This window comes from Chaetodon auriga, chromosome 3, assembly GCF_051107435.1.
Source record: "Chaetodon auriga isolate fChaAug3 chromosome 3, fChaAug3.hap1, whole genome shotgun sequence".
NCBI lineage: Eukaryota > Metazoa > Chordata > Actinopteri > Chaetodontiformes > Chaetodontidae > Chaetodon > Chaetodon auriga.
The window spans coordinates 17624621-17647218 of record NC_135076.1 but is presented as its reverse complement, the minus strand read 5'-3'; the positions used below and the strand labels follow the sequence as shown (position 1 = coordinate 17647218).

The 22598-nt window shown below is 40.6% G+C and overlaps 1 protein-coding gene across 2 annotated transcripts in view; it reads left to right on the top strand.

Moving 5' to 3' along the window:
• pex5la (peroxisomal biogenesis factor 5-like a) overlaps window positions 1–22598 on the top strand; it is an 86863-nt gene that overhangs the window by 33177 nt on the left and 31088 nt on the right. Inside the window, exons 2-3 of one of the 2 annotated variants that reach the window (XM_076725916.1) lie at window positions 7425–7529; window positions 17282–17393. In XM_076725916.1, the coding sequence (XP_076582031.1) occupies window positions 7425–7529; window positions 17282–17393 (217 nt within the window). The remainder of the gene's footprint in view (window positions 1–7424; window positions 7530–17281; window positions 17394–22598) is intronic. The other variant, XM_076725917.1, reaches the window with a different exon arrangement.

Genomic DNA, 22598 nt, shown 5'->3' with positions numbered 1-22598 from the left:
TAGCTCAACGTTTTTGTGAAATATGCTTTTTCACTCTATTGCTGAAGGTCACAGTTGATTAGCTTAGCTTAACACAAAGGCTGAACACGGGGGAAACAGCTAGCCTGGTTCTGTTCAAACCTGCTTATTTAAGAATAAATAAATGAGATATAACATGTTATTTACTAAGCTTTATAGCTGCTGGTCGGCGGACCTTCGGGCAGAGCCAGGCCAGCTGTTTCCTCCTGTTTCCAGTCTTTCTGCTAAGCTAAGCTAAAAGGCTGCAGGCTCCATCTTCATACTTACTGTACAGATACGAGAGAGGTGTCAATCTTCTCATCTAAGCAGCAAGACAGCAATTAAGTTTATTTCCCAAGTTGTCGAACTATTTCCTTAAGTGTAGAAATTGACTTTGCCATCATCAGTGTAACTATAACGTGTTTCACTTGTTCAATTGTTTCTAGAAAACAATCCCATTGAAAGTCTGGCTACCTCTAGCACTGTGATGAATATTTTCCTACACAACATTATGCAGCATTCGATGACATTATATGCACTCAAGAGACAATTAAAACAGACAACTTTGCTGCAGTCGCTGAAGCCTCTAATTAGTTCTGTGGCCTTAATTGCACTTTTGTTATGGAGAAAATAAGGTAACCAAGGAATCAAAAAACTGATTAGAGATGAGAAATAAATCCACCATGCTGTTTTTCAGGGTCATAATTATGTTCACATTAGAATCATTGCAATTAAATAAGACCATTTTGCCACAAGCACAACAGAACGTTGCTTCACGAACAAAAACGTGCCTGTGAATGTGCCTTTAAAGTGTTTTAGGCTTTGAGAGTTAGATCATGTCTAGTGCCCGGACATGTTTATTTGGCTGGCAATGATTTGGTGTCACATTTTTCAAGTCTTTATAAACCACTCTGGGAACACGAGTGGGTACTAAATGTACCCTCAGGAGACAAGATTTGGCATAGAGGGCAGTTATTTGTACTGGAACGTAAATTTACGCCAGCAGCAGGCTGTAACTCTGGACGTAATTTGTATTTGCCATCATCGGCGAAGAAATCCGTTGTCTTTGACGCGACACTGCTGCAAACACTATCACAGTGTTTTTCCAATGGTTCTGGACAGTGATGTATGAGCAGCTGTAAGCACAGTAAATTCTTCGAATTATTTTTCAAGACCACATCAGGTTGCAGTTTTCTGTGACATATTATGTGTGCTGCCACCATACTCTATTCATTGTAAATGGCAATTCCCATAAATTGTATGAAAGCCAATAAACAGCGGCAGGACATGTCACACTGATAGAAAATCTCCTCATGAGGCGCTTCAGCTGAACTGGCAGCAATAAAATTGAGGACCCACTGTAACATTTATAGGTATTAGCCTAGCTTATCCGGAGTATTAGCACTATTGGACGGCAGTTATTGGCTTTAATATCTGGAGCGTTCAGGATCCTGTAACACACTGAGCCTCAGCACCGGAGTGACTTCCCCCCCGTGTGTGTGTGTGTGTGTGTGTGTGTGTGTCCATTGTGATTAAATGTGTCTGACTCTGCATAATTCTACCTTCCTTTCAAAGTTTCCAATGCACGTGTGTGTTTGTAAAGGACATCACTATAATTTCCTACCAGCAAAGCCAGCAGAAACACTCTTACCAGCCCCTTTTTGTGCCGGTTTGTGGAAACAAACAAACTGCTTGCCTTAAAGTGGGCAGAGTGGCACAGCTCGAGGTCAGCTGAGGGCATAAAATTGCTCTTAACCAGTTGTTTCTGACCTTTTCAGCTTGTGACCTCTTGAAAGAAAGTACTGTATAGTATGACCGCCTGCCGCTTGTTGTATATGTCCACCGATTGTGACCAGACCAAACCAGAAAAAGATTTTTTTCCTGTGGGCTTGTTTGGCTCATCTTTAGAAACTCCTGAAACACCTAAAATTATCCAATAATTTACAAAAAAAAAAGGCACACATTGGACGAAAGTATGAACAAATGAAGCCACCACCACATCTATTTGTCCTATTTGTTTGTAATTTCTCTTTAAAGAAAAGGCTGTTAAAGCTTCATTATCATTTAATTCTTACTGTATATTTATTGACTGAAGTAATGTTAGAAGTCCCCACCTCCTCCTCATCAAGTACGAAGGGAACAATGTACTTATTTCATTTAATTAATAGAGGCATTAAAATAATAAGTGTAGTAATTTACTGGGTTTTTACTGAGGCTTGCATGGACCTCTGATTGATAACCAGAACTTAAGCCTCAGTTCAGGGGCCCATTCCCTGCACAGAAGATCTACCTTATCATGATTTATTCACACAAGCTCCCCGAGTCCCACTTATGATGTATACTCATAATTAGCCATTGTACATCAGCTCACTGTAGCCAGTCGTGTGCCATAGAGAATATGTGCTCATCCCTGACTGAGATATATTTTCCATCTGCAGAAAAGCATCGCAGCTATTGTCTGTAGCATCTCTCTGAAGCCAGGATCGAATCACGCAAGAGGTGAGAGGCTAGAGGTCTGTCAGGAGCGCCGAGAGACGCATCAAAAACAACATTATCACAGCCAGCTGACACTGTCGCTGGCGAGCAGATTGTCGTCCAGGTTCTGACCAGGCAATACTGTGAGGAAATGATGTTATTTCTTTCTTCAACATTCATACCTGAATAAATGAGATGTAACGTGAGGAGATAAACAAATATCTATTCCTGTGTGAGGTTTTTTCTAGATATGTCCTTTCATCCCACTTCTTTTTTTACCTGCCTGCAGTGCTTTATATAGAAGGCTATTTCTGAAGCAGATCTTGTAAGAGAAGTATCTCCTGTTATATAATGCAGGACTTAAATGTCACCAGCTTAACACTATAAAACGGATCAACAGAAAGGTGCCCTGATTTTGAGCAGTAGGTATTCCCTCATGAAATCCATCCTTTACATGAACTATGAAGAACGGGGCTGCTGTGTAGACTACCTTTCGTTAACTAAGTGCTTTACATTCCCACTAAAACCCCAGTCCACTGGAAGCACAACTTTCATTTTACAGACTCTCACAGAACAACTGCAAGTCAAGATTGTGTTACTCCAGAGCAGATACAATACATTCTAGTGGAAACAACATGGCAGATAGTCTGGACAAGCTTGTGCTTCGTTAGGCACTCCTTACCATTAAATGATTTATTTTCCTTACTTGGCTTTACAGTTAAACATTTAAGATCAATATAATGAAAATTTAATGGAGAATTAATGGAGAGGGGAGATGTCTATTGAGAGGATAATGTGGTGTTTTCAGTCATCACTATAATAAGCCACGGAACAGGAGCCTGACCCCCAAACCCCTAAAAATGTCGGCTCTCCTGCAAACATTTACAGTATTTAATCTCTAAAGAGGATTAGCAAGAAACTTCATTTCTTTGTGTAGAAGCAATGACGCGTTAAATTCACCATAGATTATTTGATTGCTGCCTCGTGAATGCCACAAAAGATGGTAAAATATAGCTGGTCTGCAATAAAAATGTAATTTTACTCCTCATTAGTCTGAGGCACTAGGCCTCCATTGTTTGAGAGCCATTACAATACAGAAGTGATTTTTACACCTGTCCAGTATGAATACTGTTGACAGTTTCAGTCTCTTTCAATGTAAATGGAACTGAAATGAAAACATGCATAACAAAAAAAAGTGCCACAGTGTGGTGTCATCTCCACAAAGACCTCCTCTTCATCACTTTCTGACTTTCTTCATGTGTAAACTGGCTGGCAGTGGTCATCAGATTTGGACTCAAACAGTCACACTGGAAACATGGGGCTGACTGCAGGTAGTCTTTGATGGAAAGCAGATACCAGACTCTCATTAAAACCGGTCCTGAGCAGAGCTGTGATGTCTGACTGGCAAAAAGCCATCACTTGAACAGATAGATGAAGCCAGCAGTGTTACTTTTTCCACATCTGAAAAGGGCTGTAAGAAGTTCATTTAGTGAGAATCATCAAGGGTTCGTCCAAACTGGGCTAAGATCACCAACACTCGAGCCAAGTAGTGCCAGTGGGGGAAAAAACGGTGATGTTGAGGAAATTTTGAAGGCTGTTAAACTTGCTGGCAAGATAAACCCAGGCCTGTTCACACTAAATGTCCAAAACATTCCTTTAAAACGCTTCTGATTGGACGAAGCAAGTCATCATTAGCTTCTTAGCTGAACGATTCATCATTGTTTCTTCTAACTGACTGTAGGAAGGAACTTTGAAAACAGCAACTCAGCCAGGAAGCACAATGCAATAGTCTGCCAATCTGCTGAGTCAGGCTAAAGCCTCCTTCACCCAACAACACACACAGGTTTCTCTCTCTTCTTCTTCTGCTACAGAATGAAAGCTAATTGCTGTCTTTTGACTCCTCTTCATAAAGACCATTTTCGAGCAATGGTGCTTTTCCCAAGAATAGATACGACTTAATGCAAGTGGAACAAACTCTCTCCAGCCCTCTAAGAACAGCAGATTTGTGTCACTAACACTGAAGCTCATGGTTTTCCCTTTCCTATGAATCAGTCCTATCAATCCTCCGTGAGAACGCTTGTGTAGGACAACAACTTCCCAGCAAATGCATTAGTTTGGAGTGATGAACACTCTGCAGTGGTGAGGAGATTGTAAATGGATTTCCTGAGCCTCGAGATAAACACTAACGTATACGTCCTCTGCCACCAGCAGCACCTAATGATTTGATTAAGCTGTTTGCATAATGCTGCAGTCAATCTCATCTGCTGTGGATAATTTGTTTTGGGTTTTTATTAATTTTATCTTCCAGAACAGCCCCACGGTGACCAAATCTTTAGTCAGAGGCTGCTGCACCAGGGAAGAAAACAATATAATGAAAATGTGTTTTAGTCCTTTCATTCAGCTCAGATACTGAAATCAGATGTTCCTAAACAAAACAATTAATTATTCATATTTTCGTCTTTGGCAGCCTGCATGCATGAAAAAAAGCCTTCATTCTCGTTTTTTTCCGGCACATAATCGTCCTCTTGTCAGGGTTTCAAAAAGCTGTGTTGGTCAGGAAAACAAAGTTGGAAATAAAACTAAGGCTATCAAGTTTCTCGATAGCTATCCACTGCAGTGTGCTGCCAAACACGTCTCTGTTTATTCATAGAAAAATAAGAGCTACTTAAGCAAAAGTCAACACAAAGCAACACAGCAGGCCAGCCAAGACTGTAAACCAATACAAACTGACTGCGTGCCTGGTGGAAGATATCCTCGACACTGTTGGCTCTCACCATACCTGCACATACGGCACAGAAGGAACAGTGAGCACTTGTCGAATTGCATCAGCATCCATTCAGAAAAACAACAAAAAACAAATGTTTAGAGCTTTTCTGAATCATCTCTGGCCGCGTGAACGCCGCTTTGCTACTGGCATCATCTTGCTGATAGCTGTTGTTCATTTATACAGAATGAGACGAAGCCAGAGAGTGGGCGCAGGTGGCTTTGGGGACTTTATTAGGAGCATTAGGCTTTCAAGGGAACGCTCCCTCCAGGCCAGGCACATGCATTTTGTGACATGATCAGTTGAGGAAATTGGGGGAAGAAATGCCTAATTCATTTTTCTGGCGAGTGGAAATGTGAAAAGCCTTAATAAGATCCAGCTAAAAGGCTTCCAGTGTGCTTCATGCTCAGCTGTACAGAGTCGTCTACAAAATGTAGGAGCTGAGCGTGATGAGCAGCACTTTTGTCTCCGGTCAGCAAATTTCATCTTTTCTGAGATGCAATGTGAAGTCTCTTGTGACAATCCTAATTCTGCGCCATCTGTGTGTCCTTAAATGATTAATAGTGTACAATGTAATGTATCTTCTGTCGAAAGGGAAAATGTGAAGTGAATGAATGTCTTAGGGAAAGCTAGTGGCTTCTGCTGTCCAGCCCCTGCCATAAAGTCAAGGTGAAAATGGTGACAATAGGCTGGAAAATCAATTTGACCTCTTATGTAATCAATTTTTACTGTTATGTAATGTCGACTTGGCCATTATCAGACGAGCTCTGCACAGTTTTCTTCCTATGAGGTGCTGTGGGTGGTGGATGGAGTTTGTGTGTATATGCTCTGGGCATCAGCAATGGTCTAGTGAAGGTCACATTACAAGCTAGATTCAAGCTTATACTGTGAATTTATCGCTTCTATTGACTGAAAACCTCGTACAGCATCTGCAAAATATTTGACTATTTATTTTGTTCATCTAAGTTTGACCAGCAGACTTGTAAAAGTGACCAACAGCATGAGGATCACTACTTACATTTATTGAGCAGCAGGTCACAAGTTGCTGATATATTGATAATATAGCTGCTGTTATTGGGTTTGTTCAGAGTCAAAGTAACTTTGGTCAAAATTGATAAAATTGATAACTAATATTATTATTTAGAGTAAGTAAGTTCATTATATTATAAGTGAATAATGTTACCAAAATACAGTATGTGACAATCAAGCATTTACAAAGAATACACTTTCAACTCACACAATCATCCATTTTTTGTAGAGATCTGTGTTAGGATATGATTCAAATATAAGCCAAGAACATTAAGATAAAACTGTGAGATGTAACCAGCAATGCCTGCAGCCCAAAGTGTAGCCATGTGGCCAAAAACAAAAAAAAGAAAGAAAGAAAGTTTAGCCATTGGTCATTGGTATGAAATGTGCTGTGCCCTCAGAAAACAACAAATACAGAATTAAAGGTGCACACATTTGTCTTTTCATAACAGTCATTGTTTACATATTACATTTCCTGGATAATTATGGCCATCCGTTGATCAGCAGACAGGAGTTAACTGCATCACTTATGTGCAAGTGAGCAAAAAACCGGGACTGTTCCTACAAGTCGTCAAAGACTCCACAGGGTACCTTTAACAAGCGAGCACACCCGAGAGAATGAACTCATCCATATTAGCTCTTTTACTTATTCATAACTTTGGTCTTCAGTGTGAAGCTTCACAGATCAGCTGTGTAGAGTTTACATGTACAGTAAAGTTTAGCCTTTCAGTTACCTCTAATGTTGTGATTCCAACATGCATAATAGCTTTACAATCACTACACACAGATATGTTACAACTGTTAGCTGACCAGGAGACATGGAGGTTCATCTGCCATACACTTTGCATAACACACATGGTCTGTGTATAGAGCTCTGTATGATATTCTGTCTTCATAAGTACTGGAGATGTACTGCTGTGGACCACCATGCTCATCACTGTCTCCAGTCAACCCTCTACATTGTGCAGTGACCCTCTTTTCATCGCCATAGTCTTGTGGAAATGTCTTCAGTGGATGTTGTGTTACCGTAGACAGCCCCACGCAGTATTTCCATCATCATAAGGTAAAGTCTTTTCTGTAAGATGCCCTGGACGAGGGCAAAAAGCACTGAGTTGTCCAACTGTCCTGACACAAGTCATTGTTGATTTCACTGTTGTAGGGGAAAGACTCTAGGGCTGCAGATAAGACTGTTGCCATGGTCCTGAAGGAGATACCAAGTAAGGCGTCATCAGAAGGGAAGCCCCTCCTCACAGTGACTACCAAGGTGGGCAGAACCATTTCAGAAAACCTCCCCGCCTTCCCCCCCTGCCACCAAGTGGAACGTCCTTCTGTGTTGGTCATAATGAACGATAGCAAAGCTTTGACTGTCCTGTAACTTGACCTCCACTGTCTACTAACTCATTAATTAAGCCTTATCACTGTTGTATCTAACATAGAAGCAACAACGATTCATTTCCAGCTGCTCTATGGGGTATAAAACCCTTCTACCACATCACTGCATTTACACAAACAGTGAATAATGATCTTGTGATCTATAGAAGTAGCCTCAAATTGCCGCAATCAAACATATTACTTTTCTATCTTTTCTAATTAGCCTCTGAAAGATGCATAGTGCCCTTCTAGTTAACATTTATTGTGCATTTAGTATGCATGGGGGGGGGGGGTTGGGTTACCCAGAGGGTCACACAAATTTCCCCTTCCTTTCCTAATCAGGTCAGAAAAACTTCCTCATGAACTTTTTACACCTCATAAGCAGCTAATCCTCCACACAAACAGCGTATGAATGCATTTCCAAAATGCTATGCCACACAGCATGGCATTGAGCTATTGACTGAGCTCTCTGTGTACAAACTGCAGCAGCAAATTACTGTTTACCCGCTGCTGAGCTTTTCACTTCTCTTTTGCTTTTTAACTGTTATAGCTGGATGGAGTCGGTGCTCCAGATGCCAATATGAGTTTTCTTGCTCTGTGCTTGATTGCTTTTGTACAGTATGTGTGTGTGCTGCCGTGTGTGTCTTCTTGTATATCTGTCTGTGCTTTAATAACCTATAGCATGCTTTATACTCGTTTGACTTTCTATTACAATGTCTGGTTTGATAAGCTGACATGCAAGCAAGATAATGCTTCCACTCAAGTGGAAGAGATTTAATCATGCCTCAGAATATTTGCTGACAGACAAAAGCTGCTGAGTTCACACTAACAAGACATGACTTGCCTCTATAAAAGCTTTTGTTTGATTCCCTGACATATGTCCTTTTCTGTGTCTCAGGAGAACTGCTTATTGCACTTACACCTGAAGCCTTTTCTGCTGGTGCATCTATTGAATAGACTCAATACATTAAATTCCCCAGAAATCAATATTATGGAGACAACGGGCACCTCACCTGATTATAACCTGCTTGTAACATTTTACCTCCTACAAATATCGATACCTTCATCCTTCCGAGAACACAGTGACATGATCGACTGAAAAAAAATACAAACACACATCGCAAACATGTCTTCACCCTGTCTGATTCTTGAAAATGATCATTGTTTATACCCGCTTGTTATATGCACTTCACTCACCCTCTCATATGCAAGCACACACAGCAGAGTACAGTAAGCAGCTGTTGCAAGTCAGCATTGTTCTGCTAAGAGCAGTTGGTAAATATTTTATGCCGGAAGAGAGTAAAGCAAGCATCAGGGGGAAAAAAAACAGATCAGGTTGTGTGTTTTTCACCTCTCACTTGAATGTTCATCACTTTGCTTGAAACCCTTTTTCAGGAAAATAAACACAAAATTGAAAGAACTGCAGCGTCAAGCTGATCACTTGACGCTGCTCCCACGTGGCTAGACACGACTCATGATTGCTGCGCTCACCAGAGGCTGAGGCTGCAGTTTCAGAGGCATCTTGTTCCCCTTGATGTCACTTAGCAAGTGACAGAGGCTAAGTGACAGGCTGTGGCTCCTCACGCCACAGGCCAAGTCAAGTCTGTTTGTAAAGCCCAACATTACACACAATGTCTCAAAGGACTTCAGAGTCAGGAGTCTCAGCCCAGCCCAAGCTCTCTGAGAAGATAGGGAAACTTCATAGAAAGCCAAGCACATAAAAAGTCACTATCTCACCAGCAACAAGGTGACCAAGCCTCAGTCGTTATCCAAAAACTATTAAAAACACACCAGTGAGCCACACTTTTACACAAGGTGACATGATCCATGATTACAATAAACATGGCCAATTTATTTCGAGCCAATATCACATTGTTCTAATACCATAAATAAAGGTAGCACTGAGGTTTGTGGAAGAACTACAGTGCTGAGCTGTTTTAGAAAATTTTTGAGCCTTTACAGAAAATTAAACTCTATGTGTGCTGTTTTTAAAGATTTGCATCTTCACTGGGAATTAATGGCCTTGGGCCTGATTGCCACAGACAGGGCAGTCAGAAAGGAGAACTTTCGCCTTGTTAGTTTTGTTTTTTTTTCATGGGGTTTTTGCTGAATATTACATAACAGAGAATAATGCCAGTCTTATCGTTAGAAAACTGAAAAACACAAAAGTAGAACATTTTGTCTTGGCTACACTTTTTCACAATTTAATTCCCAATTTTACAGCCTAAGGACGAATCATGTTAAACCATTATGATGACTCATAAAATACCCAACTAACCGAACTCCAGAATTCAGGCCCGTGGGAGTGCATGGAACAGTTCATTGCCACCCACAATAACAGCTTTAACACAACTGTAATGAGTAAACAACCTGCTGCATTACAGAGAAGATTTACAAAGCTACCTCAGAATCAAGAAAACACATTTTAACTTAAAAAATATAGATGCTGAAGAGTTAAATGTGATATATTTCCTGATCGCAACATAATCCACATGTGAACCCGACATATTGAAAAGAACCGTCCCTAACATAGCCTCCAGGTTTTATCCAAAACTGTTGCAAGTTCTCTGCTTTGGTATTTTTTATCCACCATTCTCTTTGTGTAGTGCTTTCCATCCTCTCGTACCTCCTCCTGTCCTCACCTCAACCTCCCTGCCTTCAAAGCTCTGACAAGTTTAACTGGTACACTGTTCCCTTAACAGCAACATCTGAGAGATCTCTTGGAGTCAAGCCCAAGCGGCACAATTAGCTGAAGTTTTCCATTACATAATTTTCTAGATTACTCCTTAAAGCACTTGTAAACAAAGTGCCAAAGTGCTTTGCATATGAGAGGAGCAAAAAGGTATAACAGGAGGGAGCAGAGGAGGGAAAAAGGCTGTATGGGAAAATGGTAAACTCCTCGTAGTGAGAGTAATGGGCAAACAGCTCAGAGAGCTTCTCTCTTGGGTTAAGAGTGAACCTGTAATTGGCATTTGCATGTAACCTGCAACCAAAGTGCCTGACGCATCTCCCCAGATGAATGCGGTAGATCTTCTGTCCCCATTTTCTGGATGATTAGAAGAGGAAAATGCAGAGGTCTCATCATCTCAAAACCATTATTTAAAATTGGCCCCAATTGCAATCACAGGAAGTGCTTTGATGATCTACAATGATCACGTTGTCTGCAGTGCAGATAGCACAGTGTCCTCCATTAGAAGACTGCCAGCTGTGATGTACAGTGACATCCTTGATCCCAACAGTTATGACTATCTGGTCAAAACTGCCAGTGAAATGTACGCTTTAAAATGTTTAAGATACAAATCAGACTAACAGTTTTGACATTATTAGATGTGACAAACGGTGATTTTAAGTCAGTGTGTCATGCTGAAAAAGTCTACAGCCATGCTAGCAGCTCTGACAGACTGTACTTGGACATGTGCTAAATGCTAATGTTATTATGCTAACAGTGACAATGCACACATGCTGATGTTTACCATGCATTATGTTTACCACGTTCACCATATTAGTTTAGTGTGTTCCCAAGCTAGCATTTGTCAATTAGCACTAAGCACACGTAAGTCATTAGGGAATTTTGGAAATGTCATACATTTTACAGGTATTTGGGAATAATTAAGAGTATGTAACGAAGATACATTTTTGTGTATACATTTCACTGAAAACCACAAAGTCAGCAAACAAACCATATGGTGCCATATAGAGCTGCTAGTATGCCTGACAACATGTGCCAAAACTGCATAACCCTAGGAGATGCATCACAGTTGGTAAAGCAGAGGCTTCTTGTACCAGAGATCTGTTTTTTAAAATCCTCACTGCATCAATTAAGGGCCAAGCTGGTTGCAGTTTATCATAAATACTGTTCTTGTTTCACAACCAAACACCATGTCATATTTTCTGGACAAAACCTTCAGCAGTGAATATGACTCAGCAGAGCTCAGAGCCAAGATTCTGTCAACATCTCTCATTATTCTCTAAAAACCTCTAGACTTGTTTAATGAATTACATGTATCACTTGAAGATTACAGCGTGCTATAAATGTCCTGCACGCTGCTCCTTTGACAGCGCTGACCTTCAGTCAATCAGTCACAACATCAAAAACAGTGACTCTGCAGGGAGGGCTCCAGCCTCCAGCTCCACTGCTCAAAAAATATAGAGTGGAGAAATCCAAGGTCAGCTATCTTTAGGGGAAATTTCACACAAACTATAGAGGATTTATCAGTGTTCTGGTGCTTAATGCAGACAGTAAGTCTCAGATGTACCCAATAGATGGTCTGCAGACATCACACAAATTGTTATTCACTGACAGATGTTTCTCTGGTTATCATCCACTCAGCCTCTGCGATTATATGCATTTATGAATGTCATTGACATTGTTAAGAGATTCCCCCCTCCAGTACTCAGGTCCCATGTCTCCCGTGATTTTTAAAGAGTGCACCATATTTATACAGCACAGCTGGCATTTGTGTTGAATGGACCAGTCATCTAAGAAGCTGTTTGGGTGGAGCTACGTTCAATTTATACATGAAACACAAAAATGAATCGGAAAATCGAACTAAAGGGAAATCTTATATCTCCATTACAATCTAATGTGCAATATCATTAATGTAACATGCAGTTGATTTTCATGACATTTAAATATTACCTTCCTGTGCAGTAATATAAAGTAGCATTACATGTGATTTCATAACAAAAAAAATCTAATAACAAAAAAAATCTAATATACATGAACGGCACGGTGCATAGCTGAGTACATACAATTTATAAGAGCTGATTTAGTTACAAGAACTTAACATCCTCTGTGTGATCTTATAAGTAGTCAAACTGGGACTGAAATTAATACAAAACTGTGGGAACCCTGCCAAGATAACTCATTTAATTACCAGCAATTACTGATTTGTCATGCGTGCTTGTAATTAAATCTAAATGATGCAAATTGGTTATATATAAATAGATATCTTACTGAAACAACAGAAAGCACTGATAAATGAATAATCTCCTCCCTTGTCCTTATTAAACCATTGTCCTGAGACCATATTGTGGTGGACACAAGAAACCAGTGAGTATTATTTGTCTATATGACTCCAATAACGGTTATTTCCATCATTGGTTAATTTAGTGATCACTTACTCAGTTTATTATTGCTGAAAACAATGTCAAAAACTAATGAACTAGAATAACCACCTTGCTGTTGGATGCTCAGCAGAGCCAGCAAGCTCCTGGTGAACTACTGCTGTGGGTCTATTCATGTGTGAATTCACTGAGAGAAACAGAGTCAAATTCCTGCTATGTGTTCACATACTTGGCCAAGAATGCTGAGTCATGACAAGAGACAATGCTTCAGATAAGGATGTTGTTGCAAAGAAGCTAAAAATCATAGAATGTGGATGCGTCACACACAACTCGGCAGCACAGAAGATCGACACAATCACCACAGTTTCAAGGTGGACACCTGAGATTAGTGTCACCAATTCAGTATCTGACCACGGGTGAAAAGTGTTGCTGCAGAATATGATGCCTCAGTCAAGTTGAACACATTTGTGCAAAATTGTCTCATAACTCTGTTAGTTCACAGTGACCTTTGTTGTGGAGAGAAGTGAAACTGAGGACAAGGTGTAGCAGAGACAGTCAGAGCACGACTCTATTCAGTGAGCTCACACATACAGATGTTCCACAGCAAAGTCCTCCTCATATCTTGTCTTACATTTACTTTTGCCGACACGTATACACCCACACGGGATGTCTGTGTTGACCTGACCAACACCCACTGATTCTGGGAAGCTGGAGTCATTTACAATGGCTCACATTAGCTCACTTTAGGCCATATTCCTTACATGGTGTTGTTATTACAAGTGCAGCAGATGACCATGACCCAAGATTTCCTGTTATTTACCCGTGACCTGAACATTGGAAGGATAAATACTATTAAGTATCCTGTTATTGCAAAGGTATCAGGTCATCGTGGCCTTCCAAAAACTACCAGGACATGTTGCATTAACAAATTATACCACACCTTTGACCCCCAGCATCTAATCAGATCATCATTGAGTCCAAGTGAACATTTGTGCCAAATTAGAAGAAATTCCCTCCAGGCATTCCTGAGACAACACGTTCATGAGGACGGGATGAACAGACGGACGGACAGCCCGAAAACATAATGCCTCTGGCCACAGCTGTCGCCAGCACAGAAGAATAAAAATGCCCATCACGATGTCCCAGAGCCCGAGGTGACATCTTCAAATTACTTGTTTTGTCTGGCCAACAGTCCAAAACCAAAGATATTCAATTTGCAGTGATATCAAACAGAGAAAGACAGCACATTGTCACAACTGAAGCTCAAACCAAATAATGTTCTGAAAGATGAAATGAGGCATCCACCTCTTTCACAACACTAACAACTGCAACTGGTGGCTCGGCCTTCACTAAGACTCAATTACACTTTTTCCTGAACGAGCACCATGTAAATCACTGAATAAATTCGACCTTTAAACACAAGTCTACCCCTGTGTATCCTCATCCTATGATTTGTCGCTGTAGTCCAAAATTGGGGGGAAATGCATGGGCTGGCAGCAGCAGAGGGTGAAATCAGGTTACTTCACACTGTGAGACTTCCCATGAACCAGAGCTTTATTCTGACACCACAACTGCACAAACTCTAATTACCTATGCTGGGTCAGCGTTCTTGCAGTGCAGCGCGAACTCTCACTCCACAAAGTAATGACCCCTTCCTCAGGATATTATTTATATGCTTTTTCTTTCAAAGGTTTTATGTCTGCTGCCTGCAAAAGTTTGTTCTTCTTCCTTTTGTGCAGCGAATATTATATCTGACATATTTCAAACTAGTTGACACCATCTTCTGCATTCCTTCATTTAAGCTTAACTTTGTTGGATGTCACTGTTAACTGCCAAGTGAAGAGACATTTCTGTGCACCTCATCATGAATTCTAATTACTTTTCTCTTTTATTGTGGCTTAACCCGAATGTACTTTGTTCATAGGAGGTTTAGCAGGAAGTCAGACCTCTCTGGTGTCTGAGTGACCACAAACATGACGTCAATAGAGAGCACGTTAGTCATGTGCTCGACATGTCTTTGTCTGTTAATGTCTTTTCGACAAACATATAAACCACTTTATTTGGTGCACCTAACTGAAACACATGTAGTCTAACACAATAGTACTGCAATTAATCATATGTGCAATAAAGCTATAAAAAAATTCAAAGTAAAGGTTATGATTCTCAGTTTTTGTTTAAACTGTTTTAGAGAGGTGTTGATTGAACGTATAGTAGTTTGTCTGCCTCATTTTCATTAGTGATAGTGATTCATATTTGTTCATGCATAATCCAGACAGAATATAAAACATGAAATATTACTTGATATAATGATGATGCGCTGTATTTATTTCTCTATCAAATGTGCATCCCAGTTTGTGGCAAAGGGAAGGTTCCACCTCGATGTTTTGGTTTCAGTAAGGTCAGAAGAAAAGACAACAATATTTCAAGGAAAGGAAGGAAGAAGGATTTGACAAATTTAGAGAGTGGGATCAGCAAACAGTGAGGTCGCAAAGTCAATGTTGTTCTTAAAAGACAATTATAATACCACAGTATAATACAGGGTGGCTATATGACACATTTAGAAGGGCACATGCAGTGGCGATATGCTATGAAAACCCCATTCAGCACCTTTCATATCAAGCATATGGCAGGTTGTGTGCAATCCATTCCTGCTTGGTAATTAAACTTTTAGCACCTTCATTAAAATTCTGCTTGCGAGCACGGCCTGGAGAGCAACAATAGCAAATGTCATGTTTCCTCGCTGCCAGTATTATATACACGCTGCACAGGCTGACAACAGTGGTGGTGGCGGCTTACCCTTTCTATGGGACACAACTGGTTCGCACCTCCAAATTATGAAGCATTGGCTGGCAAATTGTGGCCAGCTGCACCTGGAGTATCCAGGCTTTAGGGTACCAGTATTGAATTGGATGTAACCTATTCTGCAGCTGCACTGGCAGGCCTGCAAATTGGTGCATCACAGGCAAGGTGATTAGCATTTTCATGGTTTGGAAGGTGAGATAAGCAATAATGGTTAAGCAATTCTTTTTTGGGAAACATCCATCCTTTCTGATGCCAGCTCATGTCAGTGGTTCTCTCAGTGGTGACTATAGACTATATTCAGAGAGAATACAGGCACTGTAGTAACCTGCTCGTCTTCCTGTAGTAATCTGGTTTCTTAGATACGATGTAGATGAGAGTCAGAGATAGAACCTTAAGCAGTAAAAGGATGTTTTCACCTATTGTGTGTATTGAAGATGCGGTCACAACACATCACTCCCCATTCATTCCTATGATAAACAGAGAGAGAAAAGCATCTGCTTCCAGTCGCAAATTAAACCTGCCACAGCACAATCTAGCTGAAATTGCTCTCCAATGTCCAACCAGCTTGAAAGATAGGGTGGTATTGACCTCTCATTCAGGAAATATTGATTGCTTATTTTCTGGTTTGTATTAATGGATGGCAAAATAAAACAAGCCACAGAGAAGAAGAGATGCTGCGTGGCTATAGTAAGCACAAGGACAGTGACGGAGGTTACAAAGTGTTTGACAAGAAGTTTATGTTTACAACACCAGCCATACTATTTCCTGTCCTGTTTTGCTACACCACACGACAAACGTTACCAAATTTTGGTTTGACAGCACCTTTGCAGTGAAAGTGGAACTTATTCTTATTGGTCAATGGAGTGTGATATAATTTCAGTGCTACACCAAACCTCAACCTGAGAAGATCTCTAATCAGCCAGAAAGTGGGAGTGCAGAGTCTGCACACCAAGTTTGACTGAACTGCAGCTAAAACTGATTTCCAACAGCTCAACAGTAAAATTCAAACACAGGAAAAACTGTATTCTTTCTCACTAAAGAGCCTGTACTATCAGGGCGCCATCAGTCCAAATACAGCTCTGCAGGCAGCAGCATCATCACAAACACATTAAAAATGCCATTTTGAGGGTTTGAGAGATCAGCTGTATGTAAAGACAGGTTTTAATCAGGCCGCAGTGCATGTAAATACAATCTCCAATGTCCTGCTTTCAAATCATTTTTTCCAGTTTGCTCTGTACTAGTGCAGCAATACAACCATGTGCCAGTTGTCAAACATCACTGCAATGTTTGCAAAGAACAGCCATGGGACCCAGCTCAGAATATACATGTACATGATTGACTGTGGTCATCTGCACTCTGCAGTAGGATCTCTGTTACGTGTCGAAATATTTCATTAAAATTAAATTAAAAGTTTCTCTTTGCTCTTCACATAAACACAACCCAAGTACAAACTCGTCAGTTAAAAAGACTGCAGCACCCCTAACATCTGAGTGGATCAACACACATTTGAGTCACTTCAGTGCATCTATGTGAAGATGCTGTGAATAAATGATTTGCTGCAAAGGAGCAGGGATGTGTGTTATCTTCCCAAAACAACACATAGACAAGTTGAACCCTTTTGCAATGCTGGGACGTGTCAGTATAGAGACTCATCTGTGTCGTGACCAAAGGGGGATCTTCACTTAATGTTAACGTACCAGGGACTCTTGTAGATGTTGTGATGAGAGTTCCATGCAGAGTGGGAGCCTGAACTGTCTTGTCTGTTTGCCCTTACAGCTGGTGAGTGAGCAACAAGAGAGCCGCCCGCTTCTGAGCCCTTCCATCGACGATTTCCTCTGCGAGACCAAGTGTGATGGGCTTTCCCGCCCTGTGACTTCCAACACAGCCGGTACAGTACAGTGCAATTTCTCAGTCTGCAAAAATCTAACTGATGACAAGCAGACATGCGTAGGTGACTACCCAACACTGCAAGCCATTTTTCAATTGAGGTCATTGTTAATGTGCTGCTTAAGATGTCCTATAACCATTAAGGCTCGTCAAAAGAATAAAAAAGTACGATTGCGCTGCAGTACAGGGGGAAGCTCTCTGAAACCACACTGTGGTTGTTAACCTGTGATGGACTTGAACAGACACATTGGATACTGCCTCCTGTTAACAGCATGTTTTTATCCACCTTAGCAACAATACTGGGAGGGCGGGGGGGGTTGGGGGGGGGTTATTTAGCTGTGCCATGTATCTATTAAATCAACATCATATCCATGACAACTGTTACTAGCAACGCAAAGAGTATATTATCTGATGTTTACATGCAGGACAAAGCACTCTAGCAACCATGAAAACAGTGCATGGCTGCCTGCACAATAATTCACTGTACAGCATATCTTAAGTACATAATTAAACAACAAGGGATCATCAATGGACACCAATTCTAATGGAGGTTCCTTTATGTTCCCTTGTCCAGCTAATCAATGTGGGCCTCCATGCTTGCTCTCTCTCTCTCTCTCTCTCTCTCTCTCTCTCTCTCTCTCTCTCTCTCTCTCTCTCCCCCTCTGTCTGTTTAGTTATATACTAACAGAAGATTGAAGTCAGTTTGTGATATCCGTTTTTGACCACTTGGGCCTTTGAAATTGAAAACATTTTTAAAGTCTTTGACGATTGTCAGGTTTCCACCCAAATCAGATCTGGCATTTCCACTCTGTGTTTTGTTAAAAAATGCAGAATGATGATGATGTCAGATCACAGAAATGCACTAAAACATGCAGCCTTCCAGGTAAAGTGTGTCACTTGAGTTTGGGTTCTCTGCAGTTCACTGTGGGGTAACGGGGCAGAGGCCATGCATTATGTATTATTTCTGTCTAGATAGCTAAAAATACATCAGTGATTATAATAGTACTATGTTCCACACCCCCCACCCACTGCTATTCAAAGTCGTGGACCCAACCTTTGGGCCAGATTTCACTTGGAGAGTAGCTTCATCTGTCTGAACATGAACTGTTAACTTACACATGAGGGCAACATCTTGACATCAGTGTCTCTCCCTTAGTACACGTGTGTCTATAGTATGTGGGTATTCATTATAACCTTTACATTCTGCCAGTAAATAAACTAAAATTAACTGGGTCAAAGTAGGTGTTGAGAAATCCATCGCTGACTTTAACAGATGCCAAGTGCCATCTTGGTTTCCACATGGATGGGACATTGATCACTGAGCTGTACCGTCTCTTGAATGATGATTTGCCGTATCAGACAGCACAGCTGACTGTTTCATCACCAAACTGACTGAGCTGATTCATCTGGGCAAAGTATGGGGGACAATTCTGGGAGACTCTCCACCTTCTGTCTCCCAAATGCCTCCTGCTGCTCCCACTGATGGTGACATAGGCCTACTGCAATCGGCCATGAATCTCAAAATTCCCAAAATGGTCAGACTCGCTACTGTCTGTGGTGAGAGTGTGTGTGTGTGTGTGTGTGTGTATGCATGTAGTTGAGGGTGTGTATAAGTACATACGGATGGTGGAAGGGATGGGTTTTCTCTGTTTTCATTTATAATGTTTTTATCTGTTGTAAAACACTTTCTGTTGCATTTTATTATGTATGAAAAGTGCTATATAAATAAAGTTTGATTTGATTTGATTTGATTTGATTTGACTGTGTCTAAACTTAAGTCCATATGCTATATTGTAACAGGTATGTGCCATTTAAAGATTTTGGATAAATCGTTCACATTCTCTACATGTTCGCTTGGGTTTCCTCCAGCTGCTCTGATTTCCTCCCACAGTCTAAAAACATGCAGGTGAAGTGGATTGAAGTGTGATTGTCAATCTGTTTTCACACTGTGATGGACTGGCAATGATTCCGGCACTGAATAACACTTAACAGGAACTAGCAAGCAAAGGAAATCAATGATGAATGATAATTACCAGCTCAAATATGCTAATCCACATGAGACCTACATCATGTTGTGCTCTCTCTTGCATGCAGTTATACTCTCGTCTGATTTTGAGGTTGATGACTATTTTTGCCGGTTGATGTAATTTTAAAAACTCCACCATAAATTATAAATTGATTACATGGGTATCTGGGGTTTGGAAACACACTCGTCAAAGAAATGTCTGTTTAAATTTTCAGTTTAAGTAAGAAAATGAGAACAAGTCTGAAGCTATAAATGGACCTAATCAGCTGGTTGCCCCCATTGAGGAGAAACATGACTGAGAAAAGACTCAGGAAAGTGTCCCTCCTTCTCTGGTTAGGACACCCATCACTCATTTCTACATGAAAGCTGAAATTCATTTATTCACGAACAGCTTCTCCTCTCCACCCCCTCACTGCATAAAATCCCCTCTCCTCAATGCTCGCACTCAGAAATCTTTTCTTCTTTTGTCAGCACTTTGCTCTCACGTGCTGGTTCAATAGTCACAAGAATACTAAAGAAAACGCCTTTCACCTTTGAACTCCTCACAACCCATTGATATTTCAATGATCAATTTAAGGTAAATCTCACTTAATGTTTGCCAAATGTAAAATTGTAAATCTAAATGCTGTCTTATTAGGAAACGTCCAATTGACAGTTAGCTACACCCTTCCCCTGAACAGCGACTGTCCAATCATAGCTCAGCAACTGTAACTAGGCAAGCTTTGTATTTGGATTTCAAGCCACTGCTCTATCAGTATGATACTTGGGACTTGGAGGATCTATTGGCAGAAATGTAATATGGCATTCCCAATTATTTATTTCATCAGTGTATAAAGTGAGCTCTGTATGTCTACAGAGAGAGTCCGCTATGTTGCACAGCCATCCATCATTCGACAATAGCCCAGGAAGGACAAACCAAACATTTTTCACAGTGAAACAAGGGGTGTTCAGCTGGTTGCAATCAGCAACCTCACCACTAGATGCCACTAAATCCTTCACGTTAGACCTTTAAACAGCACGTCTGTCTGATTTATCACTAGCTGCAAAGGTTAGCATGCCTGGCCAACTTGCTTACTATTCACAGTTGTAATCTACAGATACTCCCAAAATGAAGGAACATATCATAACTACTAACATCATTAAAAAAAAAAAAAAAAAAAAAAACCTGGTCAGGACTGGCACATCCACTGTGTGGTATGCTCTCCATTGCACAGGAGCTGGCCAGCAAGCCAACTTTGCTAATGTAGTGGCCCTGATTTAGGGATATTTACCGCTGAGCTTGTTACCCAAGAGAGCAAGACAAACTCCTCAGTTTGTCCTCATCCTCAAACCTTTGTCTCTTGTAAAATATACTGTTGAAAAAATTTATTAAATTATTTATTTATTTATATGTAACTTGTATCGTTAACACCCAAGCAGGGTTACTTAAGAACAAAATCACATTTTTCATTTTTCTTACAATACCATACTGTAATACAGTAAGCAGCCCATAAATGATGTAGCTTTCAAGTGCGTTTAAGACCCTTTCAGAGTTCTTGTTTTGAAATGAATCAACCAGAGGCAACATTATCAACTGACTGCAACCTTAATTAGCTAGACAGTGAGAGCTGATCAAATCTGCTAGTTCTCATTTCAGCCGGAGAATCAATCGTTGCTGGCTGAAATGAAAAGCCTGCTATTGCCTCTCTCTGTCAGACGTCAAGGCTCCAGTTTTTCAATAATTACTGAGAATTTCAAACAGGAAAACTGTCACTGTTATTACTATATTTATTATTATTATAACTGTATGAGCGGTGGCATTTGGAAGTGCTTAGTGAATGATCAGTGAACGTATGGGCACATTTAATCTCCGATGAGGGATTCTTGGTGTCTCAGTAACACTTTTAATCTGACGTGTTTGACTCTCAGAGGTTGTATTGGTACATCTTTCCCTCTCTCACCACCCCATACGTTCTATCAGTCTGCATAATCGTAAAGCTGAGAGACTCAAGATCTGTTAAAATACTCAATGGTCACATTTAGTTGCTGTTTTTGTGGAGTCCATTGGCCACCACAGAGCAAATCATTATTCGTTAGATGACTATACAGTATCCAAGCATCCAGTTAAAATCTCCAGTTGATGAGGAAAACTTAACTTCTCTGTTCAATTGTCCTCCCAGTCTCATCATTTCAAGTAGACTCGAGGGTGCCAAAACATTTCTGACATCATTGCCTTTTCATGAACAGCTTGTGTTTCTTTTTGATGCTGAAAACTCTTCAGGCAACCTTCCCCATGAGTGTCTCTCCCTTGATTTGTAATTGTACTTGTCATGTAAAGAGCACAAGGCATGGAAGACAAGCATACTCTCTAATTACGCAGAGATTTCAGTCAACAAATGCTCTCAGTTGGTTGTCATGAAACAGCAGCACGCCAATTATGCAGTCATGTGTCTGTAGTTTTGAGTTTGCGTTGCACAAAAGACACAGTCAGGATCCTTGTAAGTGAGAAAACTTTGTAGGCTCTTCAAATAACAAATGCAGACTTTTCTACTGGGGTTATGACCCTCTTATGTTTGGTCTACAAGGTTTTCTTCAAAGATATGTCCAGAAAAATCCACCAGCAATGACAAAGATCATTAGAAACTCCCAAATTATTGCATGTTTCCATAGGAAACAACCCCAATCCAACAGCCAGATGTGTCTCATATGTAATGTGTGTATTACACTGTAATGTGACACTACATGTGTAATGGATTTGAGGATACGATAATGATAACAATAGTAAAAAGTAGAAAAGTGGCTTAAACAGAGAAGAGAAAAATCAGCTTTATCAATAAAGCATCTTATAATTCACAATACTCACTCAAATCAAATAACCCCTAGTTTTAGTGAACCCTGGCCATCACAGCACAGAGTTTTACCATTGTTAGAGTCTGTAGCCGTGAAGCTGGACAACAGCAGACGGAGTTGAGCCCCTTCACAGAAGGCTCTGTCCTTCTTTGCCGCTCTACCAACCTGAGATTGAATTACTTAATTGACCAAACTGGAGCTCCTCAAGGGGCTGCCTTATCCTTATCAAACTGTGCAGCGGCCTGAAGTATATTTAGATTCTCTGAAAAGAGCAGCAGCAAATTTTTTAGATGTCCACCCAGGAGGCAATACCGTGACAGCTTAAGTACCCTGACAGCTCAACTTGCCATG